This window comes from Leucoraja erinacea, chromosome 31 (genome assembly GCF_028641065.1).
Source record: "Leucoraja erinacea ecotype New England chromosome 31, Leri_hhj_1, whole genome shotgun sequence".
Classification (NCBI taxonomy): domain Eukaryota; kingdom Metazoa; phylum Chordata; class Chondrichthyes; order Rajiformes; family Rajidae; genus Leucoraja; species Leucoraja erinaceus.
Window position 1 is genome coordinate 9,423,933 of NC_073407.1, and position 27,579 is coordinate 9,451,511.

At 40.4% G+C, this 27,579-nt stretch overlaps 1 protein-coding gene across 5 annotated transcripts in view; it reads left to right on the forward strand.

The window, feature by feature from the left end:
* strbp (spermatid perinuclear RNA binding protein) overlaps nucleotides 1–27,579 on the forward strand; it is a 107,300-nt gene that overhangs the window by 19,951 nt on the left and 59,770 nt on the right. For all 5 annotated transcript variants that reach the window (XM_055659870.1, XM_055659874.1, XM_055659873.1 and 2 more), the window contains exon 2: nucleotides 19,660–19,851. Coding sequence is in view for 1 of the 5 variants with exons in the window: in XM_055659874.1 (XP_055515849.1) it covers nucleotides 19,849–19,851 (3 nt within the window). In the remaining 4 variants the exon portion in view is untranslated. The remainder of the gene's footprint in view (nucleotides 1–19,659; nucleotides 19,852–27,579) is intronic.

A 27,579-nucleotide genomic window follows, 5' to 3' on the forward strand; every position in this document is an offset into this window, starting at 1 on the left:
CTCCATAGACGTACAGGTTTGTAGGTTAATTGACTTGGTAAATGTAAAAATTGTCTCCAGTGGGTGTAGGATAGTGTTAATGTGCGGGGATCGCTGGTCAGCGCGGACCCGGTGGGCCGAAGGGCCTGTTTTCATGCTGTATCTCTGAACTAAACTAAAAATTCACATTTGCAGTTTTCCAATCTACTGGTATCCTCCTGGAACTTCAACAAATGGCTCCACTATCTTTCCAGCCACTTCCTTTAACATTCTCAGCTTCAGGCCATTGAGCCTGTTGACTTGTATGCCTTTAGTCCTATTATTTACCCTGCCCCTCATTTTAGGAATGTTCTTCCATTTCATTCGAAAGTAAGCCATCTGTCATCCAAGGAATATTTACCATGAACAGTGATGCAATGTATTTGATTTTTCTGCTGTTTTCTTAATTCCTCTGTTTCTTGCTTCAGTGGTCCCATATTTAACCGTAGCTATCCTTTTACTTTTTATATTTCTGTAGAAGCTCTTGACATATTACTAATGACTCAATTTTCTCCCTCATATTAACTTTTTAGATCCCGTTACTGGTTCATGAAAAAGGTTTTTGTCATGTGGTCAATCACTAGTTTTGCTACTTTTTTTGTTAGCCATAGATGCGTCATCTTTCTCATGGAATTTCTCTATCTAATTGCAACTAAGATTATTCTGAGTATTGTGAACTAGTTACTTAAATACCCCCGCTACAGTTCATCCACAAACCTATGCTGCCTATTTGTTCTATCAATTCTGGACAATTCTCACTTCAATCTTTCTACTTTCCCTTTTGTAACTTGGGGGCACTGCCTTTCTTTTTTATTTTTATTTAATTTTAATTTTATTAGAATTAAGTACAATAATATGGTACCGTAGATACCTAGTATATATTGACATGTTAGGCACTGCTTTTCAATCGGGAATATTTGCTTTCAAACTGTCTTCAGAATTCTACCATACTGTGTTCACCATCTTTTGTGTTACTTAATAATAATAATAATAATAATAATAATAATACATTTTATTTGCGGGCGCCTTTCAAAGTCTCAAGGACACCTTACAGAGATTAACAAGAGAGAAAAAACATATAGTCGCAGTAAAATAAATAATAACGACATCACCAATACACAAATTAAAGACAGAAATCGCTCCAAAGACAAAAAATCAAAAACACAATGTGAAGAGAGAGCAGCGGCAGCTAAACCGCGCCAGCGTACACTCTCCCTTCCGACAGCCATCTTGGACACAGACTAACATATTAACTTACACACAAAAAAAATCATCCCCCCACAATTATTACCACTGTGGGGGAAGGCACAATGTCCAGTCCCCATCTCTAGTTCTCCCAAAGTCAGGCCTATTGAGGCCACCACTATTGCCTCTACGGAGGCCCGATGTTCCTGGCCATTCTGGCCGGGTGGTGTTGCCCCGGCGTCGGGAGAGTCCTCTCAGCGGCTGGGCCACCTGGAACGGCCGCTTCCTAACTGGGGACCGCGGCTTCCGAAGCCGACAAGGCCGCGCCGGTTTGGAGCTCCCAGGCTCCCGATGTTAGAGTCGCCCGCTCCGCTCCGCAGACCCGCAGCCCGGAGGTGTTGATCTCGGCGGAGCTCCAGCGCGGCGACCCAGGCAAGGCATCGCCCGCTCCACTCCACGATAGCGCTCCAGCGCTGTGCCACCACCGAAGCCAAGGTGCTGGACGGTCCCTGCCAGGAAATGGCGATCCACGCCCGCTGGTAGGCCACGAGGACGGGTCGACGGGGCAGCCTGGAGAAAAAGCTGCCTCACCGATCAGGTAGTGACCTAGAAATATTATTACCCCCTACCTCCCACATTAAAAAGTAATTTCTCCCACAGACAAGGCACAGAACTCACTAAAACTGCAAAAAAAAAGTGAATTAAACGGACGGCTGGTTAGCAGCCGTTCCCCAAGATGGCTCCTCCTCCTCCAAGGTACTTAACCACAAGGTCTCATTATTTATCCTACCACGTTACACATGCCCAAATCTAAGATAGCCAATTCCTAGGTAAGTTCTGTAACACATTACTCTAAGAAATAGTCTCTGAGATGTGCCATAAATTACATTTCCACAATTTATTTGTCAGTTTGGTTAGTCTATTCAATGTGCAGATGAAAATCAATGTGCAGATTAAAATGAGGGTGGCACAGCGGTAGAGTTGCTGCCTTGCAGCTCCAGAGACCCGGGTTTGATCCTGTATTTGGGTGCTGTCTGCATGGGGTCTGTATGTTTTTAATGTGTTCAAGCTCAACTACTTGTTAGAAGTTTGAGAATATCAATATTCAAAGAACTTTAACAGTGGCATCACATTTTGGCAATAGTCTTGCAACAGTAATGGCCCTGTTCCAAACAGTAGCACAATGCTTTGATTGGCCAGCAGCAAATAATTTGAGACCTCTGCTCAGCCAAGTCAACTTGGCAAAGTGATGAATTACTTACGCTAAATATTTAGTTGTCGTGGATAAATATAGAAATAAGGATGTTACTGGATGCACTTTCTGCTTTATACTAGAAACAGTTTCTAATAACTATACCATCTACAAAAAAATTATAGTACTGTCGTTTTGTTGTATAGTACTGCCTTATTAAAAAGAAGCCCACTTGATCATAGAAGTTTGTGGAGAATTGTGCTGTGGGAAAAGAGGATTTTGAGGAAGTAAAGTGAAAATAGGTTTACTTCAGTCTAATGGAACAAAGTTCCCCTTTCTGCATTGTTTTTGACTGCTCACAGTAACACCACTGAAACATGGAAATAATAATGAAGATTTGATATTATCTTACTGGATGCCAGCCCACAGACAACAGGGTACAAAATCATCACTTTGAAGGAACTTCTAAGTTAGTGAGGTTTGAGCATTGTCTGGTAGTTGGGTCGTTAACTGCAGCATAAAATTCCGGAAGACAGAAGGGCGGCTAATATATTGTTATTTAAGAAGAGTAGCTAGAACAAGCCATGGAGCTACATGCAGGTGACCCTGATATCATGATTGGTTGGGAGGGGGGAGAGAATTCTTATAGACCGGATCTATCAACATTTTGATAGGCATGGACTGATTATCGATTGTCAGTATGGTTTTGTGCATGGGAAATCGTGTCTCAAAAATCTGTATTTTTAAGAAATTACCAAGAGGACTGATGAGGGCAGGATAGTAAATGTTGTCTATATGGCTAATTGCAAGATCCCGTATGGTAGTCTAGTCTGGGAGGTTGGAAGCCAAGATGAGCTAGTCAAATGGATACAAGATTGGCTTGGAGAAAGGAGTCAAGGATAGTTGTTGAGGCTGTTTTCTGATTGGCATAGCAAATGATAGAGCCCTGGAGCATGCTGCAGAACAGAGCGATATGGGAGTTCAGATGAATGGTTGCCTTAAAAGTGTTTAAGTTGGATGGACAATGCAGTGAAGAAGGCATTTACTATGTTTGTCATAGTTGGGAAGAGTATGGAGTATAAATGTTAGCATATCTTGCACAAATCTTTGGAGAGACCACACTTGGTGATGTGTGCAGTTCTAGTTCTAGTCGCTCAACTGGAGGAAGGATGCCATTAAATGGGAAATGGTGCACAAGAGATCCAGCAGAATGTTACCTGTGCTTGCTGACATAAGCCCTTCTGCCCACCGAATCCGCGCTGAGCAGCAATCCCATACACTAACACTATCCTACACACACTAGGGGCAATTTACAATTTTACCAAGACAATTAGCCTACAAATCTGTATCTCTTTGGTGTGGGAATAACCCGGAGCACCCAGAGTTATCCCACACATGTCACTGGGAGAATGTGCAAACTCCAAACAGACGGCACCGTGGTCAGGACCGAACCTGGGTCTCTGGCACTGTAAGGCTGCAATTCTACTGCTGCAACACCTAAAAGACATTCAGACAAATGCGTGGAAAGGAAGGGTTTATATGGCTATTGGCCAAATGCAAGCAAATGAGATGAGCCCAGTATACCAATTTTGTCAGTGTGGGCATGATGGGCCAAATGGTCTGTTCAAAGGGTATTTTATAGCACCAAGACGATAAACAAGTTTACATGCATGGAGAACAATAGTAATGTTTCGGATTGGCTGTAATTAATTGTGTTTCTACTGTGTCATGAAGTGGTTTCTCCACAATTACCGGTAACTATAATTGACCTCAAGGGACATTGTACTTTTATTTGCATGGGTCTGCAAACATAAATGACTTGAGAGGGTCTATTTTTACCTTTTGTCACTCGATTGTTAAAATGCGACAATGCAAGGATACAGAGGGTCATAAAAGGAGGACAGAAGCAAAAGGTAGGAGATAAGAAAAACTAACCTGAAAGCTTTGTGCCTTAAAGCGAGGTGCATTCGAAATGATGGATTAATTGAATGCGCAGTTAGTAGTTAAGGGATATGATATAGTTGGAATTACGGAGACATGGCTCGAGGGTGGGAGCTAAACATGCATGGGTATTCGATATTCAGGAAGGATAGACAGAAAGGAAGATTAGGTGGGGTGGCATTGCTGGTTAAAGAGGAGATTAATGCAATAGCAAGGAGAGACATTAGCTTGGATGATGTAGAATCGGTATGGGTAGAACTTCGAAATAGCCAAGGGCAGAAAATGCTTGTTGGAGTGGTATACAGATCACCAAACGGCAGTAGGGTGGTTGGGGATAGCATCAAGCAGGATATTAGGGATACGTTTAGCAAAGGTACAGCGGATATCATGGGTGACTTTAATCTACGTATAAATTGGTAACAGTGCTGATAAGGAGGATTTCCTGAAATGTCTACAGGATGGGATTTGAAACCAATATATAGAGGAATCGACGAGGGCAAGCCATCGTAGACTGAGCATCGTGTAAAGAGGAAAATTTATTTTGCGATCTTGTTGTGCAAGGCCCCTTGGGAAACGGTGACCATGATATGGTGGAATTCTGCATTAGGATGGAGATTGACACGGTTAATTCAGGGTCCTGAACTTGAATAAAGGAGACTTTGAAGGTATGAGACGGGAATTGGCTAGGATAGACGGGCAAATTATACTTAAAGGGTTGACAGTGTATATGCAATAGCGAAGATTTAAAGACAGCATGGATGAACTCCAGAAATTGTTCATCCCTGTCTGGCGGAAAAATAAAACTGGAAAGGCGGCTCAACTGTGGCTGACGAGGGAAGCCAAAGATAGTGTTAAATCCAAGGAAGAGGCTTTTTAAATTGGCCAGAAGAAGCGGCAAACCATGGGACTGGGAGAAATTTGGAACTCAACAGAGGAGGACAAAGGGGTTAATTAAGAGGGGGGAAAAGAGCATGAATATAAAAACTGACTTTAAACGTTTCTATAGGTATCTAAAAAGGAAAAGCTTCATGAAGATGAATGTCAGTCCCTTACACTCAGAGAAGGGTGAATTTATAATGGGGAAACAAGGAAATGGCAGAATAGTTAAACAAGTACTTTGGTTCTGTCTTCACTAAGGAAGACACAGCCAATCTCCCGGAAATACTAGGGGGAGGGAACTGAAGGGAATCCACATTAGTCAGAAAATGGTGTTAGGTAAACTGTTGGGACTGAAGGCAGCTAAATCCCCAGGGCCTGATGGTCTGCATCCCACAGTACTCAAGGAGGTGGCCCTAGAAATCGTGGATGCATTGGTGATTAATTTTCAATGTTCTCTCGACTCTGGATCAGTTCCTATGGACTGGATCAGTTCCTGTGGACTCTGGATCAGTTCCTGTGGACTGTGGTCCCTCTCGTGTTATACTCTAACACGAGAAGGACCATGGCCAGACTTTTTGTCGCAGTTGTATCTTTTGACCAGTTACTTCAGTGCAGTTGTTGAATCTGTTGCCGATAATGTTAAGCATGCACAAAATGTGTTGTAGAACTGCTTATGCGGGCACCAATTGTTACTGCAATGAAGTAGACATCTGATTGCACTCGATAATCAATATTTTTGTTAATCCACTGTCATTTTTTAAATTAAATTATTTGGATGTTAATATTTTATGTTGTAATAACACGGCCTTTCTCTGAAATGTATTCATAGCAATATAGAAAGTACAACAAATTATCATTGAAGTATATCTTTCCATTATGCTTTATATCATTACATTCATGTCTAAGTTGTGCCAAAAGTAGCAATGGAATCTTACCTGAGGTTGTAATATGGTCATCATTTCCCTCAATCTTCTGTGTTGAATAGTTAAAACTTTTCAGATTGCTTCACCAATGGATCTGCTAGAATAGAATTACTAAGCATCACTGCCTGTCCTTTATATAGGAAGATGTTGAACACCAGGTAGTTGACATAGTTTAAAATAGAAAATGAAATTAGAATGTGTTAGCTACTATATTTTAATTTATCTCCACAGTTTTAAATTTGATTGAAGGATTGATTAAATATTAATGGATGTGCATCCATTTAAAGGAACTTGTAGTATTTTGTCTGGAGTTCCATACAAAGTATTTTGGATACAACATGTTCACCAGCAAACCACCGGAACTCACCTTAAATAAGCCTTGCATTGCGCAATGTGGCCCCAGATGAAATCTTTGACAGGAAGGCTGGCGTCCAGCTAATTAAGGTCTGTGATAGCACTGTTGGGCCTCTTTAAGCATGTGTTTGGTTGTTCTCACAATGGATTTGATAGCCTTTGAATTCACTGACTGTCAAAGCTGTAACTTTTTTATACTTAAGTTTGATTATGACAAATGTATAATAAGATTCTTACTGAACTGTTTGCAAAAAGTGTATTTCACTGGACCAAGGTACATATGATAATAAAGTACCATTTAACCATTAAATATTTTAACATTTGCAATCATTTAAAAAAAAGTCAAGAACTATTTAAAAGAGAAAATAGATAAATACTAAAAATGTAATACACTTAAAACGAATTAAAACACATTTAAGCTACATAAATTAAATCGAAAATGATCTGCTTATCAATCTCTCTGCATTTGTTTTTTCCCCATTAACTTCAATGAGACCTGCGCTGGCTCGGGGTCAGTGAGCAAATGTCCCTGCCCAAGCAGTGAATAATCTTTGCTGCTGCTCTGTTGGATCCCATGAGAGGTCAACCAGGTGTCCCACAATTGGCACTTATTTGGAGTGGAAAGCTGCACTTCTAACTGTGCTCATTGTCCCAAGCTTCCGAACGGATCAGCTGGATTTAAACAGAAGTATGCTCCATTATGTGATTCAATGCAATTGTCCATTTGGTTTGAATTTACAGAAAAGTAATGTTCTTCGCTATAATATACTTCATATAGTGAAACCAAATAGCACATTTGTTTACAGTCCACTCATTATGAAAATTATGCCTTTATTTTGTTCATGCTAAAGTAAAATTTATTTAAGAGAATCGGCCTAATAGCCCTGTCCCACGGTACGAGTTCATACCAAGAGCTCTCCCCGTTTAAAAAAAAAAGTCAAATTCGCGGTAAGCACGGAGAATGGGTGTAGCGGATACGTCGGAGCCCAGGGACGTCTCTTAGCGCTAACGGCAGGTACTCGGGAAGACTCGCTAACGGCAGGTAAGCACGGGAAGACTCGTGAAGATTTTTCAACATGATGAAAAATGTCCACGAGAGCCCAGAGTACCGACACGTGGTCACTACCGTAAATCTCCGAGTTCGAATCTGTGCAAACTCGGGAGAATTCTTGGAATGAACTCTTACCATGGAACAGGGGTTATACATGTTCAATTTGTAATCTAAAAGTCAGTTACTCTGGAGTTTGGCAAGTTATGGAAAATTAATCATATTTTATAATTCTGTTATACAATATTGGATTGAAAGTGTACTAATGAAGTCTTGATTGTATCAACATGATTAAAAACTAACTCTGCTTCTTTTCTCAAACCCAAGTGCTATTATATATTTGTACATTGCACCAATGACAAAAACCTTTTGTGTTTGTTTTCAAATTTGGAAGAGCGAAGCATGTTTTGTTTTGAGCTTTGCCGTGTATATTTCAATTGCAGACTAATGCCAAAAATTAGTATAAAACATTTGGCTGTGGATCAGTATTTGACAATACCCCAACTTTTTGAATATCCATGTTTGATTGAGATTTTACATTTGTTTACACGGGTCCCAGTTTACCCCACAATCTATTAAATAGAATGCATTAAACATAAATTGTATGAATTGCAAACAACACTTCCTCCTTTATAACCATCAAGGCTGTGTGCTCAGCTTCCCCCCCCACTCTACTTATTCTATACCCATTGACTATGTAGCCAAACACCGTTACATCCCCATCATTAAATTCACTGACTGTTGTTGGATGAATTGTGGATTCAAACCTGCATTTTAATTCCCCCCCCCCCCTCAAAGGCGCTGTAATCGCACACACACAGCGAAGGTAGGTTTTGTAACATCGCTAGTTTATGATTTATTTTTGGATCCTGTACCATAGTGAAATTATGCTTTTTTCCCCCATGGTAAAGCCAATTTAGGATTCTAACCACAAAGCCCTGTAGGAACTTTTCATGTTTGTTATGGTAAGGACTGAAATATTATTGAGCCACGTTTGAAAAAATTCAGTTTTTCATCCATTTCTCCCATCAAGAAAATTACAATAACATGGTGATATTCTACTATAACATTCTTCAGAAATCTTGATAATTTGGCATGTGGCTCTCCAAGGGCCCATTCTCATGTTCCTTTTAAACTCACCAGCTCCCACTTTCTTTTTAAACCTGCCATGACCTAGTCTCATGCTCCCCTTAAATTAAGTGGGGTCCCCATTCCAATGCTCCTTTTAGACTCACCCAGGCCCCTATTCCTGCCCTCTTTTTAAATTCCCCTAGGTTTTTCCCCATGCTTTTTTTATGCTCTCCATTCCCACACATCCATTTAAACTTACTAGATTTTGTTTCCTGCACTCTCTTTAAACTTATCTTGTTAACTGGGAAAAACATTTCTGAATACCAGTGTGTTGTATTAATCGGTGTGATATTCAGTAGTCCAGAATATCTGTCAGTTCGGCACCACCAGAGCCAATAGTGCCAGATTTTAGGTGTTTTACCATATATAGAAGTAGATGGTAAATTAATTTACTAATGATTCGTGTTGTACAACATTTGGAAGAACCACTGGAGTTGCAACACAAAAGAAAAGCTGTCGGGGCTCTCGTGGACAAAAGCTTGATATAGACCTCATTCATTTGGTTATCACAGTGATTCTTTTTAGGGGTATACCACCAGGCTAACCACACGATTGGCAGTCTTTTTGTCTTTTTAAAATTTTTTAGTGTGTTTATGAAGTTTGTGTAAATGTTCTCCTGTTTATTCTATGTAGGGGAGGAGGAAACTTTTTTTCAATCTCTTACCCTGCCGAAGATGTGATTGTTTTCCGGGTCGTATCTCCGGTCGCTCTGCGGCCTAACATCGTGGAGCTGGAGGCCTGCTCGGACGGACTTTGAGCCCCACCGCGGGGCATGGACTTAACATCGGTGCCGATCCTTTGCCTGGGATCACTCCAACCGTGGCCTGCGGACTTTACCATCGAGAGCTCGTCGTTGCTGGGGTGCGGGGGTGCTTGATTTCCCCGACACGGAGGGCCCAAACCCCGCCGTGCATGTCGGGAGAACTCCAGCGACGCAGAAGGTTGGACCAGCCCCGACCCGGAATCCGATGACTTGGCAAATAAAATTCCTTGTATGTTGCAAAACATACTTGGCTGGGATTCTGTAAGCATTCGTGATCTATGTAGTTGATCACCTTAATCATTAAAATCACAAATGTAATTTAGGTACGTTATCATGTGTGCCAAACATATCCAGCTATGCTTGGGTATGCCATTGATAATATCTGTGCCCAATAAATTTATCAATCAGCTTGTAGTCCTGTATTTAATACTTACTGTTAAAGTATTATTATTTGAGCATTGGATACAAGAAATAAGCATATTTGAAACTCATGGAACGAGGAAATGAAAAGTCATGTTCTGTTTTTAGTAGGAGAAATCAAATTTTAATATTGTTATGTTGATATAATTGAGCTTAGATTTTTACACATTCTTACAAAACACAATGTCACTGTTAATTAACATAGACTAGCACAGCTGGTTTGATCCTTGTGTGTAATAGCTAAAAAGAGAGATCTCTGTTTCAAACAGTATTTCAGAATCCACTGGCAGGCGGAGTGTTTTATTATCACAATCCTCTCCCAGGTCAAGGTTCAGAAATTTGAAGCCTTGATTACACCCAGTGGGTAGATGACATAATTCACATGCTTGACACTCTAATCCCAAATGTGATACTCAGGGCTTTAGTGACGGGATGAGATTACCAGATGTACAATGGATGAGGATTGAGGATGCCCTCAAAACATTTTTAAGATTGTAATACCCATACGGAATTCTGGAATTGTGTCCGTTCTAAGTGGAGAAAAGCATTGGAGATGGCACACATGGCTTTGAGTCGATCATTACAGGCATATGGAAGTCTTTGAGAAAGGGCAAAAGGCATGCACTATCTCACAGATGCCACTAGCCTATCCTGTCAGGTATCAGAGTCTGCAGTTACTAAATTCTCAAAACCTATGTCAGAATCCATAGAACCAGTGTGGTAGCAAGGAATCCTCAATCCTTGAAGATCACATTAGAGGGGGATGAATTGCCTTTTTTGTTAATTAATCATTCCATTGCTGGTCAACCATTTAAATAAATTATTTGCACTAAATTGAAACCTGAATATCTAAAGTAGAATACATTTATTTATTATATCATTGAAGTCTTAATGAAACTCTGGGTTCAGTGGTAGTGTTCAAAACATTTTATTCAGCCACTGTGGTTATATGGTATTAGAGTGAAATGTTCCATGACAGACCAAAAGATCTGTGGACCATAGCTAAAAGACTGCAGAATACAGCTGAATATGGGCTTTTTCATCTATAGAGGATGATTAGGATATATTAAGCCATCAATCTCAGTGGTACATCTTACTGGCTCAAAGCTAGTCACAGGTGTTATGTCTCTTCCTTATTGGTCCTGATCCCAGAGAGCAAGCACGCATCATTGGGTATCTTTAATGATATCTATATTTCAGTGGCAGCCTTCAATACCTAAGACAGGTGACCCTTAATAAATCTATGATTCACTAGATATAGGAAGTGGTGAAATGAGGGGTGCCTAAAGCCTTGAAGCGGTTTACTCTCGTTTGTTTGCAACAATCCCTAATAAGCATGATATTAATAAACAAGTCTTGTACAAAAGAGGTTCCCAAAGAGTCCATCACGTGCTCCATCTCGATGGGGTGGAGGAAGGAGGCTGCTTGAGCTCTCTAATCCTTGCAGATGTAATCAGCCAGGTTGGAAATGTCTTCGGAGTTATCCGGAATATAAGCACAACATTCCGCCCCGATCAAGGCACAAGTACCACCCTTCTCCACCAGGATAAAGTCTAGAGCCATGTGATTCTGGAGAGCAACCGTGCAGACGGCAACAAGTTCATCATTCAATTTGGTCGCAGCATCATCTGTGAAAAAACAAACATTAAGAACGTGGAGTCTTGTGACAGATATACCAAGAATCTAAAAAAGTAACTATTTGTAGCAGACAATTATATTCTATGGGGAGTACAAAAGATTGGAACTGGATGAAAGATATTTGTTAGGCAGCTAGAGAAGGGTTGTAGGACTAGAAAATGTTAGATGTGGATAGCTAGCTTTTGGAGGACTTTGTTAGAGTACAAGACGTTGGGCACAAGACAAAGGATCAGGAAGAGTAACGTGAAAGGCCCCAAAAAAGTATTCAATTCAGATTATTTTGACACCAGGAACTACAGACACTGGTTTACAAAAAAAAACACAAAGTGCTGGAGTAATTCAGCCGGTCAAGCAGCATCTCTGGAGGATATGAATTCCGGACTCTTCTTGATATGATTCAAATTGTTTATTGTCATATACACCCAGATACAATGAAATTCCTTGTTCACATAAAGCTAACAGAGTAAACAGTATATAATGATAAACACAGCACTATGTAGCTGCAAAGCAGTAAAATGGTACATGATTGCAGTGTAAAAAAAAATTAAAGCACAATAACGGACTTAAAAGAGCAAAAGGCAGCACTTCTAAAGGTGGCTAATAAATTATGATTATGATTCACCTGTACAAATCCTCACCAGGTCACGTCAGGGTTCTGATCCTGAGAACTGTTCATACCCTGAGCAGTTTGTAAGTCTGAAATGAGGATGCCCAGCAGTATATTTAAATACAAATATAGGCCAATTGTGGACAATGTGTTGTTAATGAAAGATGTTTAACTCAATAACCCAAAAGACATTTTAAACCTGCATTTATACTTTCTCAGACTTGGCATGATGTTGCTGAATTTAGATTTCACTGTTTTCAAAACTTCAAAGACTTCCTGTTGCAAATTATATTCTGAAACTGGGGCTTTTTGAACTTTATATGGCTTCATCATTGCTGCGATTAATGTTGTTTTCCATGAGATAAAACTTTAAACAAATTAATTTTGCCTGAGTATATGTAATGTTTGAAATTAAAGCAGACATTTATGATTTGGGTTATTTTGTGCTTGATTTCTTTCTTGCATAATTAGATAAATACAAACGTAAATTGTACTATTGAATAAGCAAGAATACTTCCCCCTGTGCCTTGGCCAATATTTATCCCCGAAATAACATCACTGAAATATATTATTTGGCCATTTTAACATTGCTGTTTGTGGGTCTTTATTGTCTGTATTGGCTGCTGCATTTATTAATCCAGTGTGCCAACAAAATCTTTGATTGTCTGACAAATAGGTATTTTAAAGTCAAGATTCAAGCACAGCATTAAGCACAAAGCCTTCCATTGCAGCAGTTTCATGGCCCTTCAGTGTTCTTCAGAGACATGTCCTGTCTTCAGCATTCACCTGGAGGGGTACTGGAGGGGTACCACCAATGCTTCTCCAAAAATCTTCCAAATCCATTGGCAGAATAGTTCAACCAACTTCAGCCTCTTCTAGATTTTCTTACCCAGCATCGAGGATCCAATTATGGTCAGCCTGCTACTTTGAACAGGCACGTTGTCAGTATGCCTGTCACCAGACTCTTGAAATAAGCAATCAGAAAAGGAGAATGCTCGAGATTATCAGCAGTTCAGGTAATTTCTCATAAAGGGTCATTCCTTGAATGGTTGACTCTGTTTCTCTTTACAGAGGTGCTGATAGATCTGCACAATATTTCAGGCATTTTCTTTTGTTTAAAACTTGTGGGGTATCTTTTGCTCAAAATCAGCACTCTATTCTGAACTTCTGCCATGGCAAAAGATTTTAATGGAGAAAATGCTTGAAGGATGTTCTCTCAAAACCTTAATGAAAGACTTAAAAACCTCACTGAATCTTGGGAATTCTTCGCCTGTGGCTAGACTAAATTAAAAAGTAGTGTCCATGGGTTATTGAGTACCATGAGTTTCTTTGGGACCACAGAGACCAAACAAAAATGGAAGAAGGAATGCAGAATCTCCAAACAACTTACTCCATCAAGCATCTCCTACCCCATATATGGTTGTCAGTGAGTCGCATTTAATTCTTATCACCCATTACACATCTCACAGAACTCGTAACGAAGTAAGTCATCCTCAACCCTGAGGGATTTCTTAAAAATAACATTACAACATTGATGACATTTAGCTATTAAGTACTTTGAGATGTTCTTAATTTGTGAAGAATCTTAAATACAAGTTGTTTTACTATTTGAATTGCATTGTTAAAAGTAAATGGTTTTATTTCTGCAACACACATGAGGATTCACAAGAACCAATCAGGGGCTGTAAGCATTTTGGTGTCTTTGTTTTGTCTATGAGTAATAATTTAAAAAACTCAATATCATTTGGATGATAGCCCTTCAGTAACTTGTGAAGTATCGTTTTAGTTTCATTGTTCTAGTGTGAGCCCAATGCCTTTTATGCACATTTGAAAGGGAAGACAATGATGTACCTACACGAGTCCCCACAACCCCCGATGTCAGTCTCCGAGGCTAAAATCCAGAGCATTTTGCAATAGGGTGTCCTGGGTCCAGCACATTGATGGAATCACATAAAAAGCATATATCAATTTCATCAGAAGTTTGGGGAGATTCAGCACTGAATGTTCTATCAAACTTCTACAAGTGTACAGTGGAGAATACATTCATCATGGTCTGGTTTGGAAATGTTAACATTGAAGAATACAGAAGGCTACAGAAAATGGTGGACATTGCCCAGACTATCACTTGTAATGACATCCCCATCATCGAAGGAACCTTATAGTCATACTTTCTCAAGAAGACAGATAATATTATCAAAGATCCGCACCAGCCTGGCAACACTCTCTTCTCACTGTTACCATCATGAAGAAGGTACAGAAACCTGAGAATCATTACCTCATCTTATTGTTTCGTGTATACTGGATTTTGGAAATGGACAGTTCAGCAACAAACTGCTGGCATTTACACCTTTAAGTTCAGTAGTTCAGGTCTCTTGCACTAGTGCAGAAATTGCAGGTGGAGATTGCCAGTGTTTTCAGACTGGATAAGATTTTTTAAAATTATTTTATTTTTTTTAATTTTAAAGGTTTTAATTTTTTGCTTTCGTATGCATTTGGAATTGGGAACATTGAGAAACATTCAAAGTCCTTCCCTGGTTTGTTGTTTGGATAAGAAAGGGAATCTCTTTGTCAAAGTTTTTTCAACCTCATTGTGGGCAGGATTTATTTAAATATACTTTCAAAACAATGTGATGGCATTACATCATGTGGGGTGGGAGGGGGGGGGAAACTTTTTTAAATCTCTCCCTGCAGTGGAGACCCGACCTTTTCTCGTCGGGTTTCCGTTGTCGTTGAGGCCGCAACGAGGAGCGGCCTCCAACAGGAAGAAGCCGGGTACTCTGGTGCTACTCACCGTCGCCGTCGCGGAGCTGGCCGAGTCCGGAGCGGTTGGAGCGGTGGAGGAGCGCTGATGCTGCTGCTGCTGCTGCTACCGGAGAGTCGGAGGCTCCAACGGCAGGTCTGTGGACGGCGGCGCCGGGAGCCCGCGGCTCCCTGGAGGGAGACCGCTTTTCGGGGCTCCTGCAACGGCGAATTCTCCCGCCCGTGTTGCGGGGTTGAAGAGCTCCTGGAGCGGGGCCTTACATCACCGCCCCGCGCGGCTGGAATGGCCGCGGGACTTTGCGAGCGCACGCCGGGGGCTCCCAACACCAAGACCCGGTGTGCAACCTCGCACCACCCGGCGTGGCTTTAATGGCCGCGGGACAATCGCCATCGCCAGCCGGGGGCTTTGACTTTGACTCTGACATCGGGGGGGGGGGAGAGTGCAGTGGAGAGATAAGTTTTTTTTTGGCCTTCCATCACAGCTATGTGATGGATGTTTATGTAAAATGTAATTATGTTGTGTCTGGGGTCTATTTGTGTGTAATGTATGGCTGCAGAAACGGCATTTCGTTTGGACCTCTAGGGGTCCAAATGACAATTAAATTGACTCTTGACTCTCTTGACTCTCTTGACATAATACAGAGCATTGCTGTTGTATTGCGCCTCAACACTTTAGATTGAGGCAAGTTCTGCAAGCATGTTCACAATGGCGGATCTGGAAAAGCTAAGTCAGTACTTGCCTGGTTTGCTAAAGGTGAGCATAGACAGTTTACCACTGGCTCTAGGTTTTTGTGTTTGGAGCTTTTTGAGGTTCCTTAAAGTTAATAATATAAATAAATGTTTCATTGCAATCACTTGCTACATTCAATCTTATTTCCTTTTAGCCTGAGAAAAAAAGCTTCTGTTCTTTCAAACAGATTTGGGGAAAGGTGGAAAAATACTTCTGTTAAATATACTGTTTAAAAATAAGCCAGTGCGTCAAGAAAAGAAAACACATGGCTGTATTATTTTGGTTACATCTTAATAATAGGATACCTTGTTTACTCAGTGGCATGCTATCTGAACCCTTCAAGCGTAAGACAAAATAATGGCTCAGAACGAAGAATAGGCTTGCCTGAAGAAAGTGGTGGTTTACATGCAGATGATTTCAGAAGTATTGGGGAAAAACATGTTAATATCTGGAAGTCTCATATCCAAATTTAGAATTAATTCCAAGGTCGTTAGAAACCTCTTCGGCTAGTGAAGATTTGTGACTTGCCTGTTTGTACATAATCAATTCAGTGTTCTTGGCAAGCAAAAGATTCAGATCTGAACCATCTATCATCATTTTTCAGGTAAAAAACTATCAGCTGCTCTTCTAAACTACCTTGGCAGTCCCTTGGGACGTCGGTTTTGTGGATTCTCAGGTGCATAATGAGGACAATGTAAGAACCGCAGTCTCTTGCACAAATAGGGCCAGAGATGACCTCTGGAGTGGGTGGTCCACTACTGTCACTTATGAAGGACCCACACATGCCCTGCTGAAAACTTCTGTTTATAGCATGCCTTTTAATGCAGTGAAATGTTCTAAGGTCTATTCCAGGTATCTATGAAAAAAATCCCAACTTCATATAAGGAGACATTCATTGAAAATTATATTTCTGCAGATGCAAGATGTATACCAAGATAGGGTGAAAAGCTTTGTTGCGTGCAATCCAGTCAAATCATACTATACATGAGTACAATCAAGCCATATACAATTAAAACAGATAGTGGAAAGAAAAAAATGCCAGTGCAGAATATAGTGTTACAGCATTATAGTGTTATAGTTACAGAGAAAGTGCAAATAAAAAAAAAATGTGAGGGCCACATTAAGAAGTTAGAAGATCATACTACACCCGTAGCATATGAGAAGGCTTCAAGTAGTTTGATAACAACAGGAAGAAGCCTTTCCAGGATCTGGTACGTTCAAGTTTTTGTATCACTGCCCGACAGAAGCGGGAATGACTAGGGTGCAAAATGGTCCTTGATTATGTTGGATCAGTATAGATTTGTATATGGAGTTGGTGGTGATGGGGTTGGGGAGGCTGGTCTGCGTGATCGACTGGGCTACATCGGCAACTCTACATTTTTTTGTGTTCTTGGGCAGAACTGTCGCCAAATCAGGCTGTGATTCATCCTGATAGGATGCTTTCTATGTGCATCTGCGGAAGTTGATAAAAGTTGTTGGTGATGTATCAAACTTCCTTAATCTTCTGAGGAAGTATAGTATAGTAGAGGTGTTGGTACACTTTCTTGAATGTACCTTCAATGTGACTGGCCCACAACTGATATGGTGTTTTTAGATTTTTGGAATTTGTTTAATTACAATACCACACAGGTGGTTGATCTACCAGGTTAAGATCACATGGGATTGATATTAATTTACTGATATGGATTAAGCATGTTAACAGATGGAAAGCAAAGAACAGGGATTAAAGGGATTGGGAAGTTGTGACTATTTGGGTACTCCAAGGTTTAGTGCTTGGACTCCAGTTTTCCACAAAGTACCGTAAAAACTTTGACAGTCCACTTTCAGAAATTCTGATGATTCAGACACAAAAAGCTGGAGTGAAGCCCCTGTCCCACTTTCCCGAGTTACTCACGAATTCTCCCGAGTTTTCCCCTTGATTCAAACTCGGAGAATGTCCATAGGATTCCGTAGCGAGGCCGTAGGAGTCCATAGATATTTCATAGCGGCTCGTAATGCCAGCCGTAGGTACTCAGGGCATCAGGTAAGTCGGGACGTTTTTTCAGTATGTTGAAACATGTCCACGAGTAAAAAAAATAGCCCCGAGTACCTACGGCTAGCATCTCCGAGTTTGAATCAAGGGGAAAACTCGGGAGAATTTGTGAGTAACTTGGCAATGATGTAATGATCTGGATCGGGCAACATTCATATCCAATCGGGGACAGAGTATGTCATCCATTTAATGAAATACAGTAGAAAAGGATACGTATGCAATTTATGGAGTGCTAAATTCATGGCAGATCTACCATGAGCACAGCGATATGAATCGGGATATTCTCAGAGATTCTCCTCCAACTCTATCCATCCATATTAAAGTGGTTGAGTTCATTCCAATGCTAGCAAATTAGGATAAGCACTCAAAATCGTAGTGGTACTCCAGTATCTTGTGGTCCTGCTAGAGAGAAGATAAACCTTGAAACAGCCAGTTTCTCGCTAAGGTAATTGATATTTTTAGTTGCAGTAAAGCTTTGGAGCCCGAGTTCACTGTGTACTGTAGTTTACTGAAGGCATAATAGAAAGGGCTTCAAGGCAAGCTTGTTATCTCTGCCAAATATAATCTTTTTATGGAGCCAATCCCCTTGTAAAATAGATAGAAATGTACTAAATAAGTTTCATAGAACAAGAATAGTACAGCACAGAAACATGCCCTTTGGCCCACCATGAATGTGCTGATCCAAAATGCCAAATTAAACTAATCCCAGCTGCCTGCATGGTGTCTACATTCCTCCATTTCCTACCTGTTCATGTATTCATCTAAATGCCTCTTAAACATTTCTATCATATCTGTTTACCCTGACAGTGTTTCAGGCACCTACCACTTTCTGTGTAATGAAAACCAAATGCCTTGTCGATCTCCTTTAAACTTTCACTCTCTCCCTCTCCACAATTTGAGATTTATAATAGAAAAGAAATTACATGTGGTTAAAGTGCAGATTGTCAGATTTTAATAAAGGCAATTTTTATACATTTTAGTTTCACCATGTAGAAATTACAGCAGTGTTTATACATAGTGTTGTAATTTCTACAAAGCTCTCTGACACCTGCATTGAGGAGGCAATTAAACACACCTGGGCAATTACAAATGCCTGTGAAGCCATGTGTCCCAAACATTGTGGTGCCCCGAAATGAGGAGACTATGTATAAACACAGCTGTAATTTCTACATGATGAAACCAAAATGCATAAAAATGGCCTTTAATAAAATCTGACAATATGCACTTTAACCACATGTGATATTTTTCTATTACCAATCTCAAATTGTCGAATACAGAAGAAAATAAATAAATGATGGGTCTTTGTCCCAAACATTATGGAGGGCACTGTAACTACAATACTATTGGAATATTGGGCAAAATGCCAAAGGCCAGAGGAACTCATGGGGCCAGGCATCATTTGTGGATGCAATGGATAATATTTCGGGTCAGGACCTTTCTTCAGAACCGAAAGGCCGCTTGTCCATTCCCTTCACGGATGCTGCCTGACCTGCTGAGTTCCACCAGCCTTATGTGTTTTTTTTTTGCTCAGTACTACAATCTGTTTAGTATGTGCAAATTCATGGGTAGAGCTTGTGTACGTGTGCAAAAATACATTTAATGAGATGGGAGATAATTAATTTTTATGCAGTGATTGAATATGTATTCTCAAATTTGGAGAGAATAAAATGAGCTGTCACTTAAATATGTTTGCATTTAACAGAAGATTTGTGGTTTCTACCTATGTCAAAAGTGAAGACCAAAATCTTGGCATGATTAACCTATCCAGAAATTTAGGGATATATAAAATACCAAGCATTCAGTGAGATACGCTACAGACTGTTGGTTCCACATTCCCCAGACCTTAGCCTACAGTACAACCACTCTTTATACATTGGTTTTGTGAATTTAGTTTTAATTCCGCATAATCTTAAGATTTTAGAACTGCGATATGCATTGCTCACTTTAATTTGATTATATCTTTAAAATTACAGTCCTTGGGCAAGTGTTATTTTGCTTCACATTTTTCACTTTGAACTACTGTGTCCTTTTTCTGCAGGTATATTACATAGAACGCCTTGCCATACCGTTTGCTATTTTAAGATCTGAGTTGTCGAGGGATTACAAGGGCTTATGAGGAAGTTCTGTTGCAAAAAGGAAAACCAGTGGCTAGAGGAGACTGCGGAAAGTAAGGAGCATCGAACAGGACAAGGCACAAAAGAGAAGCTGGAATAGCAAGTGGAGAATCATGGTATGTCCTTGGGCTTTGTCACTTATGACCTTATGTTTTATGTGAAAAATTACTAATGATCTAATGAATGCAATCGCCATATCCCAATAAAAACATTCAAGAAAATATCTATTCAGTAGCTTGTACTTGGGTGCTGTAATTCCATGTGTAGAGTATAATATTCTTGATTTATTGCCAGGATTTTAAACCACAGAATGAAATCTCAAGAGTCTGCAGCATATGAATTATTAATTGCAAAGAGGATGTTCATAAATTACATGCTCTAATGAAACTGGCGTTAACATGCTGCTGTAAGATGCCAAATGACCTTGGTCTCTGCTGCATAGCTGAGATTTTGGGTGCTTGTCATTGTCCTGTCTCGCAGAATCATTGCAGAATGAATCGGGATATTCTCAGAGACGCATCAGCTGGCTTGGCTGTTGTTAGGTAAACGGACGCTGCGCGTCAGCACTATTTAATCTTCTGCTCAAATTACTTTATTACACCACCTAATTATGTGGTTAAGTCAAGAAGCACTAACGACTACAAGGGAAGTACTGCTCTAAATATATACTAATAATAATGTTGAAAATAATGTTTTTTGTTATTGTCCATGGACTTTTTGCAATCTACTTTCACATTTCCCTCAACCCGATTTAGCACTATCAGATTTGTTGAATATGCTTGACACAGCTAAGCTTTGAATTTATTTGTGGATATTCTATTCTCAATGCAAATTTTTATGCAACTGTTGGAAAATTCTCATGATAGCTAATGAATTAATGCATTTGCAGGGTGTATACCTATTGTTAATTGCCAACAGAAATTAAGGGAGTTAGGAAATTTGCCTTGGCTTGATTACTATAATGCGGATGGAATTTGTGCCTTACATAATTTTGCATAAAGCTGGAAAGGGCGCGGAATAGATTCTCCAGGACTTTACTGAGAATTATGTGTTTGAGGGAGAGAATGGATAGGCTGGGACTCTTTTTCTTTGGAGTGTTGGAAACTGAGGGGTGACTTTATTGAAGTGTAAAGAATCACGAAGCACGGTGAATACTCAGTCTTATTCATAAGGTAATTTAAAACTGCAGGGCATAGGCTGAAGGTGAGAGGGGAGATCAAGGGCAACTTTTTCCAACTTGGGGTAATCTGTATATGGACCAAGCTGCTAGAGGAAGCTATGGAAAGAGATACAATTACAACTTTGGACAGATATATGAATAGGAACGGGTTAGAGTGATAATAGCCAAATGTAGGCCAAATGGGACGTGTTGCAAATTGGGCCGAATTGGGCCTATTTCCATGCTGTGTAGCACCATGACTATGATGCGAGATGCCACATATTTGGAGAGAACATTCATAAACTTACAAAAAGGGCAAATGAAGCTTAGTGTTGGCATGAGTGAATATAACATTTTGCCTAGAAAATAAGGTTCCGTTTTACTTTATGATCTTAGAAATAACCAACAATCATTAAAAGTTGAGTTAGTGACTAAGAAAGCAATGACAAAACCAAGTTAAGCATTGGATTTATTTCGAAGGGATAGAATTGAAAGCCTAGAGAAGTTATTGATACATTTGTATGGATTCGTTGTTTTAATGTTATATAATTCTGGTCATCCTATTATAAAAAGAATACCATTGCATTGGAGTCTGCTGAAACAAATGGTTTTGCTAAACTGATTCCATATATGTGAAATTACGCTTAGTGGATAGAGGTAGTAAAAGAGGGCAGAAAGTATTTCTCGGATTGTTTCATCCAATAATACTTCTAAATCTACAGTGACCTGGCTGTACCATGCAGGGGGAGAAAGAGACACTTCCTAATAATGAATGGCAGTTGGTTTAAAATATCCTTGCTAATAAACACAGCTCGTATCCGTGTAGGATTCCATCCCCACCCACCCCTTTCCCCCTCTCTATTTAGTCCATCCTGGGTAACCATAACCTTCCTTCATTTTTAACCATCCTTAATTTTATGAAATGTTTTTCAGAAATCTAATCAGGTTTTTCTTCAAATGAGATTTCCTGACCTGTAATCTTCAGTTTCTTAGCCCAGAATATTTGTTGGTATCTATTAGGTGTGTAGAGTTGATGAGTTTGAGTGTTAGATATGATGCTGCATTCATGAAAAACATTGTTTATTTGTGCTGATTGAGGTGTCCCCAAATTGATCCTCGACCTCTTTCTGCTATGATAGCATTGGCCAATTGACGACTTTTGCTCACTCTTGCAATGGAGGAGGCCCAGGACAGAAAGTCAGTATGGGAATGGGGAGTTATAATGGTTAGCAAACGGGAGATCCAGTAGGCATTGCCGGACAAAGCGTCAGGGTTCAGCAAAACAGTGGCTGAGTGCACGCTTTGTCTCGCCAATGTACAGTAGGCCACACCGTGAACACTGGATGCATAGATGAGGTTAGAGGTGCACATAAACCTCTGTCTCACCTGGAAGGACTGTCGACGTCCCTGGATGGAGGAGGTATAAGAACAGGTGTTGCTTCTCCTGCGGTTGCTGGGAAAAGTACCCGTGGAGGGGGTGGTTTGGGTGTGAAGGGATGAGTGAACCAAGGTGTTGCGGAGTGAGCGGTCTCTGTGGAAGGTGGAATGGGGGGGGGGGAAGATGTGATTTAGTGGTGGAATCACATTGGAAATGAGGGAAATGTCAGAGGATGATGTGTTGAATGCAGAGGCTGGTGGGGTGAACGGTGAGGACCAGGAGGACTCTGTCCTTGGTGCATATGCAGAGACGGGGAACGAGAGCAGATCTACGGGACACCAAGGAGATATGTGTGAGGGATCCATCTGTGATAGAAGGGGGAGTTCACGTTCACTAAAGAATTAAGACATCTCGGATTCCTTGTATGGAAAAAGTCACCTTAGGAACAGATGCAGAGGAGACAGAGGAATTGACACCTGATGTAGTTAGCAGCAATAACACTGCTGGCTAAGAAAGGTGGTAACAGGACAATTAAGATCAAGCAAGTGTCCTAATCAAGACTAAGAACTGTGGGTGGTTGATGATGCTTCATAATGGATAGAACGACTTGCATATTTAGGCAGCGTCTTCCATGACCATGATGACCACGACTACAGTTTGGAGAATCAACACATACAAACAGCTTTGTGAGGAAATATGTAATGTGTAAGAAAGAACTGCAGATGCTGGTTTAAACCAAAGATAGACGGAAAATGCTGGTGTAACTCAGTGGGACAGGCAGCATCTCTGGCGAGAAGGAAAGGGTGACGTCACCCATTCCTTCACTCCAGAGATGCTGCCTGTCCCTCTGAGTTACTCCAGCCTTCTCTGTCTATCTTTGTAAGGAAATAACCTTATTTAGTGATGTTGATTGAGTGCACAACCATATTTCTGCTCCTTGTTAATGATGACAAAGGAAAGTAGGTCACATTAGAAAGTAGAACAGTAAGTTGTGTGCAGAAACAGGATATGTTTGACTAAATAAAAACTTTGTGTACGATCTCTTGAAAGAGTGGGTTGAAGCAAGCAATAACATTAATAAGGTATAATGTCAAGTATTGGAAATTGAAAACATTGAAAGTAATGAAACATAATTTTTTTTAATGTGCCCAAAGCTCTTAAAAGCAAAGAATGGAAAGTGTTGGGTCTAAATATAATTTCCTAATTGTTTTTGACGAGTGTCAATGCTAGAGGCTTGGAAAATAGCTAATATAGTGCCAATGTTTTCAATGAAACTGTCACCAAACGACAGTCAGCCTAATATTAGTCCCAGCTATACATGTCTATCTGTTGGTCACATTGAACAGTCCTTGTTTCAAACAGTCACTGGCACCGTTCCCTGACTTTTCCCACCAATGGACCACTGCATCACAGCTGCCACCTGCGCAGAGAACTTGTTGAATTCATCAACTTTACTACTAACTTCCACCCTGCCTTCAAATTCACCTGAACTATCCCTGACACTTCTCTCTCCTTTCTTGATCTCTCCGTCTCCATCACAGGAGACATACTATTGACTAACATCTACTATAAAGCCACTGACTTCCCCCAGTTATCTGGACCACACTTCTTTCCAACCTGCCATCCCATACTCTCAATTTATCTGACTCCACCACATCTGCTTCCACTCTAGGATATCTGAGATGCCTTATTTCTTAGTACTTGTGGTTTCCCCATGTTGTTGTGGGTGGATACCACGCCGATGTTTCCTTCATGTGCTGTAGTTCTGCTCTCATTCCCCTCCTTCCAGACGGAACAAAGATAGAGTTCTCCTGGTCCTAACATTTCACTCTACCAAATTCAGCATCCAAGACATAATTCCCCGCCATTTCTGCCACCTTCAGTTTGATCCTACCACCAGTCATGTCTTCCCACCACTTTCTGTTTTTTGTAATGACCGTTCCCTGCAATTCCTTGATTCACTTATCCCTTCCTCACTCCAAGCCCTTCTCCCCAGGTACTTCCCCCTGCCTCCTCCCTTGTATCATCCAAAGAGCACAGCAACCCTTCCAGGTGAGACAGAGGTTCACATGTACCTCCTCTAACCTCGTCTACTGTATGTGGTGCTCTCAACATAGCCTTTTTTTTTACGTCGACGAGACTAAGCATAGACTAGACAACTGTTCCACCAAACACGTGCTCAGTCCGCACTGGCCTGCTGGATCTCCCAGTAGCTAACCATTTTCACTCCCCTTTCCATTCCTATACCAACTTTTTGGTTATGGGCCTCCTCTATTGCCAGAGTGAGGCCATTCACAAACCAGAGGAACAGTACCTCATGGGTAACTTACAGCCTCATAGTATGAACTTTGAATCCCCCAATTTTAGGTAATAAAACCTTACCCCTTTTTTTCCCCCTTTCTCCCCATTGACCCACCTAGGTGCGCAATGTCCCACCCCCCTCTTTCCTTCCCAGCTCCTTGAACCATCAACCCTTCTTCTGGCTTCATATTTCACACCTCTTTCTTTATTTTGTCCCCTTTTGTCTCCTTTTTATCTCTAAGCTTTGTTCATCCATGTTCCAGTCAAAACCTCCCCACACCTATACCACCTATCACTTCCCAGACTTTGTCCTGGTCCTGCCACATTTCCAGCTTTCTTCAATAGTATGGAGTTCTGAGGATTTTTTTCCCCATATTTCTGAGGAAAATTCTGATGAAAAGGATAAATCGGATAGACAAGGATTAATCAATGAAAATTTGTGGACTAAAAGGGAAAAAAAACAGGCTGCTGGAGGAACTCGGCGGGTCAATCAGCATCTGTGGAGGCAAATGGCCGGATGACATTTCGGATTGGGAGTCTGGAAAAGGATCCCAACTCAAACATTATCCATTTATTTGTCTTTTTCTAAAGGTGCTGTCATCTGCAGTCTCGTATGCCTGATTTAAAAGAAGTGTGACGATCCTGATTTTTTTTTGGAAAAGATGCTAGGAGAGTCGTTGAGGATTGTGTATTTGATGTGCATGCATATAGGCATGCATGTTCCTGTTAGAGTAAAGGGTAAGACAGGTGGGTGTAAGGAACCTAGGATGACGAGAGAAATTGAGGCTCTGACCAAGTGTAAGAAGGAGGCATGGGGCAGATATAGGAAGATGGGATCAAATGTATCCCTGGAGAAGTTTTGGGAATTGAGGTGCAAAAAGGAGGGCTAAAAGTGGACTGGAGAGAGCTCTGGTAAATAATATTAAGGATAGTCCCAAGAGATTTTATGAACATTAAGGGGAAAAAAGATAACAGAAAGAGAATGGGACTCCTCAGGCATCAAGGCGTTCAACTCCCTGAGGAGCCACTGGAGACGGGCAAGATCCTCATTGAGTATTTCTCTTCTCTTTTTACCATGGAGAAAAACATGAAGACCAGGGAACTTAGGGCAGTCAATGGAAGGCATTGAGGGCAGTCACTATTACAGTCGAGGAGGTGCTGAAGATCCTGACTAGTATGAAGGTAGACAGATCTCCTGGGCTTGATTAGATATATCCGTAGACATTTTGGGAAGCTACAGCGAAAATTGTAGGTGACCTGGCTGAGATTTATGAGTCATCATTAACTATGAGTGAGGTGCCGGGAGAACGGAGGGAGCAGAAGTTGTGCCTCTATTTAAGAAGTGCTGCAGGGAAAAGCCAGGGAACTACAGGCCAGTGAGTCGTAACATCTGGGGTTGGAAAGTTACTAGAAAGTATTCTGAGGGATAAGATATACGTGCATTTAGATGGACAACTGCTGATTAGGGAGATAGTGTCACAAGTTTTTTTTTGAAGACGTAACCAAAACGTTTGGTGTGGGCAGAGATGTAGATGTTGTGTATATGGCTGTCATTTTTATGGAATTTGATGAAATATTTATCAAAACCTCACCAGGCATTTCATTGGAAAGTAAAACACTTCTGGGATCCAAGGAAAGTTACAGGGTGAGCTAAAAAATGGCTCAAGGTCTGAGAACAGCAGGGCATTTAGTCATTGGGGTTCTGTTCGCTGTACACGTACACGCATTTAAGCATTTACTTCTCTTGTGATAAATATTAATGACTGTGATGTTAGGAGCATGAATAAGGAATTTGCTGATTGGAGCCAAAACTGGCAATTTTGTTGATAATGAAGTAGATGTTCCATGCTGCAGGATGGTATTATCGATAGGTTTGGTGGACACAGAAGGGCAATGGGTATTCAGTCCAGAGAGCATGATGTAATGCATTTGGTGGGAGAGTCGATCAGCAGGGCAGGAAATCTACACAGAAGCATAACAGAAATAAATACAGTGGATGATCTCTGGTCAGAATCCATCAGTATCATGCAGTATTACAACTATGAATAAATGCTGATTACAGATACTGATCATTCAGAATGTTTAGCCGTGCTTTTTAATGTAACCAATATATACTGTAAGGAAAAATGTGCAGTGTAATTAAATAAATCTTGTACAATAATTATCCTTCCCTTGTGGGGAAGAGGGACTGGAAATTCAACGCAATACTTTTATGAAAACCATGCTCAGAATGGCCAATGTGGTTCATAACTAGTCTCAGTGGTTAGGGAATTCTGCTGTTAAGGTTACAAATATATTACGGTATTGTTTGTTTGCTTAACTGGTAAACTGTGCTTGTAAAATTATATTCTTTTCTGGAGAAAAAACACATTTTTTTCCCTTAAAAGAGAATGTCACCTGTGGCAATAAGAACTCAAAGGATTAATTTGGTTAAGTTCTTAGGTTTTGTCTCCTGACTCTAAACTTTGGACATACCTCAGAGAATTCTATTGATGAATAAATCTATTCATAATTTAGGCTGATATGATCACTTTCTTCTTTTAAATTGTCATAACATAGTAATAAATTATGGTAATCAAAGCAGAGATATCTCTTTGATTATAAAGGGAAATAAGTTGATTCGCTGGCTATTACCTCAGAAATAAAACTTACAGTCTTCAATTTAACATTGAGCAATGTTTATTTTCCCAAGAAAGAAATGTTGACAAGTTCAAATCTTAGCACCTGACAGGATAAATACATCTCAGGGGAAGAAGAAAAAGACACTAAATTTATATGCAGAAACAAAGGGTAACAAATAATTAGTGCCAGCGCCCTGAAAAATGTGCATGTTGAATGAGAATCTTCCTAACACATAGTTGGGAGACAGATGGCTGTGGATGAGACTGATAAAACAAGTCTTACAGTTAGAAATTCTTAAATTGGGCACATAAAAAACAGCCTTAGCAAATAGAGAGAGATTGGCAAAGCACAAAGTAAAATCAATGATTTGATTAAAGGAAGAAA